Source organism: Micropterus salmoides, unplaced genomic scaffold (genome assembly GCF_014851395.1).
Source record: "Micropterus salmoides isolate LMB-PRFRI ecotype aquatic unplaced genomic scaffold, ASM1485139v1 Ms_hic_scaffold_19, whole genome shotgun sequence".
NCBI lineage: Eukaryota > Metazoa > Chordata > Actinopteri > Centrarchiformes > Centrarchidae > Micropterus > Micropterus salmoides.
The window spans coordinates 24,261,563-24,270,280 of record NW_024041039.1 but is presented as its reverse complement, the minus strand read 5'-3'; the positions used below and the strand labels follow the sequence as shown (position 1 = coordinate 24,270,280).

General features: G+C 41.4%; 1 protein-coding gene across 5 annotated transcripts; it reads right to left on the bottom strand.

Moving 5' to 3' along the window:
- Positions 1-1,542: 1,542 nt before the first annotated feature.
- Positions 1,543-7,358, bottom strand: LOC119910196 (semaphorin-4E-like). 5 transcript variants are annotated; one of them, XM_038728654.1, is made up of 16 exons: positions 6,764-7,027; positions 6,417-6,585; positions 6,136-6,263; positions 5,761-5,906; positions 5,335-5,397; positions 5,124-5,219; positions 4,672-4,771; positions 4,389-4,499; positions 4,043-4,191; positions 3,777-3,952; positions 3,488-3,638; positions 3,111-3,333; positions 2,886-3,004; positions 2,584-2,750; positions 2,444-2,493; positions 1,543-2,298 (listed from the first exon to the last, which is right to left on the bottom strand). In XM_038728654.1, exons 2-16 carry the CDS (start codon positions 6,437-6,439, stop codon positions 1,619-1,621), a joined length of 2,382 nt encoding a protein of 793 aa, XP_038584582.1. In that variant the 5' UTR covers positions 6,440-6,585; positions 6,764-7,027; the 3' UTR covers positions 1,543-1,618. The 5 variants fall into 5 exon arrangements, with proteins under 5 accessions (XP_038584582.1, XP_038584583.1, XP_038584584.1 ...); XM_038728655.1 differs by lacking the exons at positions 6,417-6,585; positions 6,764-7,027 and adding an exon at positions 7,075-7,358; XM_038728656.1 differs by lacking the exons at positions 6,417-6,585; positions 6,764-7,027 and adding an exon at positions 7,055-7,079.
- Positions 7,359-8,718: the final 1,360 nt, after the last annotated feature.

Genomic DNA, 8,718 nt, shown 5'->3' with positions numbered 1-8,718 from the left:
CTAGTATTTTGGTGTGGGTGTCTATTTTAAAGTCTGTTATTGATTGAATCCTGCTTCCCAGCCTCTGGGCCAACACACCGGCATAACAGACTCTGAAGCACAGAAGTGGCTCAAATTGAGTAGCACATACTGTACATGCCTGAGGTAATATGGGTGTATGTAGTTAGTGAAGTCATCAACAATTTGGTGTCCTTACTCTCCTTTTCTTGTTGCAACACATCTGGATCCCTGTTTCGTCCAAAATCATCAGTTATCACATGCTCCCGTCTTCTCTCTAACTGTGAACAGTTTGCTTTCCACAAAACGCTCCCAAATGAAAAGAGCACCTATTACAGTCACACCTTTGCCTTAGAGACAGGGAGAGAAACAACAAGGGGGAAAAAATGAGAAAATGGGAAAAGACTGAGGGAGAGACAAGGCAGAGAAAGACAAACACGGGAGGAGACAGAAAAGGGAGAACCAGCAACCAGTAAGTAAGCAGATTCTACAGTCCCCTGAGAACTAATTATACCATTACCACAGAGCTCAGTTCAAGGCCACTCTAAAAAATGAATGTGGCTCTTTCCTTCTGTACTTGCTGACAAAACACAGAGCGTTTCCACGTATGTCCCATGCTGCCATATGGTGTGGTGCGTGGATTTTAAAAAAAGCCTCACAGAAGCCATTACGGCATTCACGGAAATGGTGAGATCTATCATTGCTGGTACATCTTGCTATATATTATGTATGTGTATGCGCGTTTTCAGCAGCATATTTCTGTGTTAGCTGTGTTTTTACATTAATGTGTGGAAATACCTTGACTGTTTTTCATGTGGAACGATGCACAATGCCAGTATTCTAAATTAAGCGGGTAGAGACTAGTTTAAAAGCTGCAAGCATTACACTTGCAATTTAGAGCAACCAGCTATGAGGCTAATGCAGAATGCCACAGTAAATATGTGAAGATTCACATTGATGTTTCTTTTCTTTTTTTATTCACTTGGCTATAAAGATAAATTGAAGACGTGATCGTCTCTATCGCATGTTTTCACACTGGCTCATTTTCCTCACCTGTCCATCAGGTGCCCTCAGTGTGCTTCTCATGCTCCACACACACACCTGTTACTGATTGTCTCATCAGCCCTTTTGGCATCTTGTTTGGCTCTTCAGCCGATTCCCATTGTCTCTAACGATGTTCTTGATAAACCTATGGAGGCTGAGCATGAATCTCCTCCTTGGAAAAAAATCTTTAGTTTTAACATAAACATGGGGAACACAAGGATTTAGACCTGCTGTGAAACATCACGGTGGAAATATAAAATTCACAAAATAATGTCAAGACATGATGAGAAAAATTTAGATTGGAAGAGGGCTGGTGATGAATTGAAATATCATACAGTTCTTTGGTGGCGGCTAAAGTGCAGGTCATCATATTGGATGTGAAGTCGGGCAATGGTTAATTTGATCAATAAATTTACTATTGAGTTTTTAAAAATATTTTGCTATTCCATTGTATTCCATAACCTTTGTAAACTTCATGTTAGAATGGTCACTCACCTTAGATATTATTTACAATTTTAGTGTTTATTGAAATCTATATGTGAGTCAATACAATGAAACAACGTGTAAAAGGAGGAGATTACTCTGTGATCCCCATAACTATGTGGCTGTTGCCATTGTCTGCCTCCACCTCCTTTGCAGCCACTTTTGCTGCAGTGCTTTCTGGGAGAACGAGTATAGACTTAAAACTCCCAATCTGCACACACTGCTCCTTTTTGGTGGCATCATGACTCCCACTGTTAGCTCCCATGTGTCGCTCCTCTGCCTGCTCACCATCTTCCGGGCGTCGATCCGTGGACCGGTCATAATGACGGAAAGGACTCAGAGGGATCACTTGATTGTTGTTGCTGTTTTGATTGCCACAACTGATGGGATCTTGCCTTTTTGGCTTGAGGTGTCTGATCATGAGGCCGCTGCACTTGAGCAATATCAGCAGGCCAATGAAAGCAGCCAAGGTGATCACCGCCGCCCTCAGCCTCCCGACAACAGTGTTAGTGTCCTGAACCTGGACGAGGTACTGGACCACAGTCTTCCGGTGCACTTTACTCTTTACTGTTTCCACTGTCTCACAGGTGTAAAGTCCAGAATCAGAATAGGAGGGTCTGATCAGGAGACCCTGGCTGAGTACAGTGTGTCGGGGACCGGGAAGGAGGATGCTGTCAGAGAAGCGCCAGCTGACTGGGAGGTTTGTCTCAGGGGAACATGGGAGGAACTGCGCTATCTTGATGGTGAGGCAGACGATGGCAGGTTTATTTTTCACTGAGGAAGAAATCAAGCACGCACACATTCAGACTTAACATATTACATCCAGATTCTATTTCAATCTCTGGAGGTGTAGAATAGGTCATTTGATTAATTTCAGACATATGTGTACAGTTTGAGCATTTGTTTATGTTTAACTTACACTCTGAGATTGGGCACAATGTAACGTTTCCATCAGTCAAACTCTGAATCCTGTAATAAAAGAACTACCTCTTTCAGTATGAAGCTCACAACAAAGAATAACCTTCTTGAAAGTAAAGAGTCATAAGAGGTTTGACTTACATGGACCCAAGTGATGCGCCAACAACAGGTGCACATTGGCCTCTGATCCTGTCCCAGCCACAGTATGGGTCTCTGGCAAGAAGGCAGTCATCACATGACGTGTAACGGCTGCAGTCCCTTACATTAACTTGAACAGCAACGTTATCGGCGCCACTGTACAGCTGGCCCTATGGAAACAGTTTACAGCTTCCTACTAGGTGGTTTTTAAATTGCAACTCTAAAGATCAAACAAGAACTAAAACTTGAGTTTTAAAGGGATTCGTTTATTTTACCAATTTGAATACATGTGACTTGAGCCTTACTGTTTCCAAGGACAGCTGGAGAAAGTTGACAGGCTGAGGAGTTAGAAACAGCTGCAGCTCCTCGATGATGCGTCCGTCCTCACCATCAAACATCACTGCCTTCTGCAGCCAACCAGACTCTGAGGGAGAAGAATGAATCCAACGGTTGATCGGTCAATACACCTCAGGTGTGATTTGTGATACTGGTGTAAAATCATGTCTGCACATGCTACTGCAGTTGCATGCCTGTGCCAACAAGCATAACTTGATGCTGTCGTCCATCCAGTGACGTGACTTGGTCCACGACAATTTTGGAAAATTGAGTCCCTGTGCGGACCAGCAGAGGCTTGCCAGATATCGGCATAACCACTCCCTCCATCAGAGGGTGGTTCTTTACGAACAGAAGGGTTTTGTCTGAGAGGTCGAGAGAGGTCATCACTCCTTGGGCGCGCAGCTCATCGTTTATGCACTATGAGAACAACATAAAAACAGACTGCACTGGATGTCATCTGATGAGATAACGATGGATAACAGGGTCATCTAAATGCTTCTTTTATTAAAACTAAATATAATCAGCCCTAATAATGATGTGTTCTTTAAATTGTTCTTCGGCTTGTACTTACTGAACTTGGGTGAGGAAATGGCTCCTCTCCTGTGTATGTATCCCAGCTCCCAGTATCTCCCTCAGTCAAAAACCTCCCACTAAAAACCTGGCTGATGTCTGATAGCTTGTACGGACAGATGGCAGACTGGCTACAAGCACCTGAGGACCCCCTGTGACGGATCCAGGAAAGATATCCTGTTATTTTCTATTCCTACTGTGTATATATCTTCTTTACATCTCAAGTTATAATACTCATCAGCAATATACATTCAAAGCAGAGGTGCGTACTATGGCTACATGCAACTCACGTGTTGGAGGTGAATACGGTGTAGAAGATGCTATCCCTCCAGTTATTTTGGTCTCGGAGAAGGAAAACATCCTGAACCAGGGACGGTGAGCCAGCATCGCCAAATGGACAGTCCAAACGGGCCTTCAGGAAAGAAGTCCACTTGCTCTGCAGGGTCCTTTTGCCCCCCAAGTCACTCTAACACAAAACACACACACACACACACCTAATTTACACTTGTAGTTTATCTAGTGCAGGTTTTTTAAGCTTCTGACTTGAGAGACTTACCTTGCACACACGGGCAATCCTTGACACCTGGATGTTATGATGATGTTCCTCTACAGCATTCTCAGTGAAGAACAAGAATACACTGTCGTCTCCACCGTCCTCTCGGTTTTTGCTGGTTTCAACGAGGCTTATGGAAATCATGGTAGGCTCTGACACCAAAGCATTGAGGATATGAAACCACAGAGTACAAAGAATTTACAAGGTCTGAAAATGAAAATAACTGATGGGTGTACAATTATGGCCGGAAGAAAACTGACTTCATTCAGAATACAAACTGTCTCATGAAACTACATCCTCTATTGAATAATTTTGTTACTGTACAAGTAGCCACATAAGAGCAGCTTACCATCAAGCCAGGAGCGTTTCACTTCAGTCTTTAGAGGGTCCGGTCCATGTCTCTGAAACACCAGTTCCGTGCCCAAAAAGTTGGAGGAGGCAGCCGAGTAAGGTGTGTTTCCTGTCAAGTGAAAAAGAAACAGTGGTGGGTCATTACAAACTACAAACCAAGCTTTATTTTTTTTTCTGACCCTCAACTTCTTACAGCCAGATGTATATCTAAGGATAAAGGCCATGACCAAAAAAAAGAGATAAAGTGCGATAAAGAAATCTGTAAGCAGTTGAGTACTCACCATCCATAATGGAAGCAAAGCGTTGGTAGGGGTCAAAAGGAATTTTACCCCTACCCACCTGCGTCTCTCCTTCTAAAGAGATGCTTCCATTTGTGAAAGTCTGTTCAAGACATTAAAGTTTTTGAGCCTGAATTCATCCATCAACCTATTCTTTTAAATTAAAACTTCTCAGGAAATACGCCTTTTCACTTTGTTGCCGAGTTACAGTACATAAGAAGATACTGTAGAGCCCTTTCTCCTGTGTGTACAATAAATACTGTAAAATGCTAGAGCCAGCAGATGGTTAGCTTATCTTAGCACAAAGAAACAGGGGTAACAGCTAACCTACTGTAACTCTCAGCAAGAAAGCTGAGACTAATTATTGAAACGTGCATTACACAACACAGCAGCTGTCTACAGAAGTACACCTACAGTATTTGGTGTCTTGGGAAACTTTCTATAAAGCTACTTACCATGTAGTCACATGCAGGGTTGAAAGCGTTTGTCCCGCACACTAGCATTTTACCGTCCTCCGTTGTGTGTAGAGTCCGGATGAAGTTGTCACACTCCTGTTGGAAGAACAGAAGCGATTAAAATGAATGAAACCTTCTGTAGGCTGTGTTGGATGGTAAAAACCTTCCCAACTGCTGATGCCATTCACTAATAATCCACTTCTTACTTCACCTTAGTGTCCTTGCCCTTCATTTGACAGAGGGTTTTCTCTGCTGGACTGACCGTCCAATTGGCCTGGAAGAAAAGAGAATTAGCAATGACCAAGGAGGTATTGTGTTTATAGTATAAGTGAAATATAAAGGATTGCTCTGGCTGATAGCATAATAGTTCTGACAGCTATTTTTTAATGACACTGAACCCTTTGTATTTTAACAGGTTGTTTACTGAAATGTCTTTGTTTTGTCTACAATGCATGTTTCTTTACTTTTTATATTCACAATGCCCTTTCTCAATTAAATCTAGGGTCAAGAGGACAGAGGATGTTGTACGCTGTACAGATTGTAAAGCCTCTTGAGCCAAATTGTGATTTGTGATATTGGGCTATATAAATAAAACTGACTTGACCTGTCTACAGTACCGCATCACAGTCAGTCTTACCTCACTGGTCTTTTTGGTGATATCATCCAAGCTGAGGGCGAGCACCTTCCCTCTGGCGCCCACGATAAGCTGGCCGATATCGTCTCTTACCATCAAAGAGCTCAAACTGTCAAAGCCAGACTCCTTGAACTGTTTTAAGTTCATGTCTAAGCCAGACAAAAGGAGTATTAGCTGGAGGTAACTTTTCAAACCCCTGTATTTTAATACAGCTCACTTGTTGATTTGTTTCCCACTGTATAGCCTATAATTTTTTTTATTATTTCTGATAGTATTGCCTGTACAGATTATACACAGCTAACTGTTAGAATATACTCATTTCAGCTGTGACGCTCCCTTCAAAGTGCCATGTAATCACATCTACATTAGAAGTCTTACCTTGGAAGGAAACACTCCTGCGGGGTTTGTTGCTTGCTGGATAGCCTTCAGTCATGATAAAGAGGAAACAAAAGAGCACCACAGGTCTCATGTGTGCCATAGGATTGTAGATCAGGAAAAACCATAGACTGTAGGGACAAACACACCACTTTAGACCACATTTGGCTGAAAGGCTCAGATCTTCACCAGCATGCATCACATTAACTAAGGACAACAGCAATGATTTCTCCTCACAGTGACTCAGTGTCTCCGTCTTAGTTTTATTCTCTTTTATTTCTTACCTGTTTTCTGCGAAAACAAACATGTAGATAACTTGTTGTTAAGCAGTTATTGTTTTTGTTTTCTCGCCGTTTTGGTCCGCTGTAGCCCCACAGCTCACTAACGTTAACCTGTGGTGTTTCAAATCCACAAGAATCTGGGCCGAACGCGCGCGCCGAACTCTGTAGGATTCTGTTCAGAACATAATTACCCAATGACGTTTTGCGTCAGCTGTTTAGGATAGAAGCCTGCGGGGTTATCGGCCTGCAGTGTGCACGTAAACAAGAACACGGCTTTCTTTGGTCTTCTGCAGACATGATGATCATCAAAAAAAATTATAAATGATCCATTACCAAACCACGTTTGTCACCTGAAATAATGTTTAAAACATCGGCGCAGCGGGAGTGGCACCGAGTCTCCAGCCCTGAAAGTGTTCTCAAATGCACCGAATGTTTACGGTTTTAAAATAACGTCCCCTTTCTTTCATTTTAAGTCAGTCTCTCTGACTGGGCACCTGGCAAATCAATGGAGCAAACGTTCCTTTTACTGGGGGAATATCGACATCTATAGCCCTAACATTGCCACCTGGGGTTTGTGTATATTTTTCATTCACTAGTGTCAGTGCTAGCTAGCTAACCAACATGTGGACTATGGAAATTACGTCTTTCAGGAGAAGTGAACCTCGGTAGCAGCATCCGCCAGTGAACCGCAGACAGATGGTGCTTCAGGTGTGTGAATCTGCGTCAGTAGCCTCGTAGGCTAGTAGCTAGATAAGTTAACATTAGCTTGTGTCTATTGAATATCGCGTGACTGATGATGTGATGATTTCTGTAAGTTATTTAAGGTTAGGTGTTTATTATCCCCTGAACACAAGAGTCTTATACAGGGAGTAATGTTAAATAAGAACAAGTTAAAGTGATAGAAACACTAGACTGATCATATTTTAAAAGGTATTACTAGAAAAGCATTGCAAGTAACGATACTGCAAGTATCTTAACGTTAAACCTGTATGACATTGTAGCCTTCATGTACAATAAAACCAAGTTACTATGTTTTAGATACAAGAAATTGTTTGTCAAAGTTTTTATTGAGTAAAGAATAATAGTGTTTTTTTTTTAATCCTAGGCTTTTTTGAGGACCCTTTCCATGTTAGGGCCTTGGGAACTAGTTTTTAATTCATTTGAATTATAAAGATTAACTTTACAGCAATTAATCCCAGTTTGTCCCTTTCCTCTGTAGCACAGTTTGGCTGCCATTACAACCTCAAACCACTAGAGGGAGACCTTCAACTCTGAATTCCACAAGAGACGCTATTGCAAGAGTCCAAACACAGACTGTTTTGGGCAATGTTTTGTTTTAGTTTTTCAAGATCATGATGTAACGCACCTCATCACTACCACAATTAGGCATAAATGCTGTGAGTGTGTCTTCTTGTGGGAAGAGGCGAAAGGAACATTCACTATATGATTCTGAGAGACAAACCTTGCGTTTACTTAAACTACATTTTCCACAGATACATTAGATCTTTTGAGTACCTTCATGCTTAAAATGTCACACTAATGAAAAACAAACAAGTAGTTACAATGTACCTCACATAATCGACATGGTAATTGAAATCAGTTTATTTTAAGATCAATTAAGAAGGTTTATTTAATATATCATGAAACATATGGTGAACAGTTGGGCAAATCCAGTACTTCTTGTATCGACAGTGTGAGAGGTTTAGTCTGTGATTTTACTTTAAATTCCTCCTGTGGCCCCAATGAGGAACTTTCCTCCATATATGTGTGAATTGAAAGAGACAATATAAAAAATCCAAACCCCTAAAATTCAACTTAATGTCAGTTGGATTTTAAGCACAAAAAACACAGCCAAGGACTTTAACAAGAATATAACATTTCTGAGATAGTAGGCCTGTACCAATTTGGACTTTATTCTTAGAAAATGAGAATTACTCAAGACATGTTAACAGTGTGTGATACCCAAAATTCGATTATCTTTAAAAGTCAGATGTTTCTGATTTAATTTACAGTAGGCCTATTTGCATCTTAGCTTTTTTAAATTTAATTTTTGAAGCTGCCACACATTTTATTCGATTTTTTTTTTTTTGCTTTCAGGAAACGCTTGGTGCCACGTACGTAATTTACTGTGAATTTACCTATACAGTCCATGGAATCTTTCCCTCCAATGTGTGGCTGAAGTTCATGTACAACAGGCCACGCCCCTTTGTACATGTGAAGCCCATTGCCCCGCCCCCTCGCGCAAGCACCGGTATAATTTATGGGCGTTGATTTCCGGTATTTAGCGTCTGGAATTTCAGGTTCC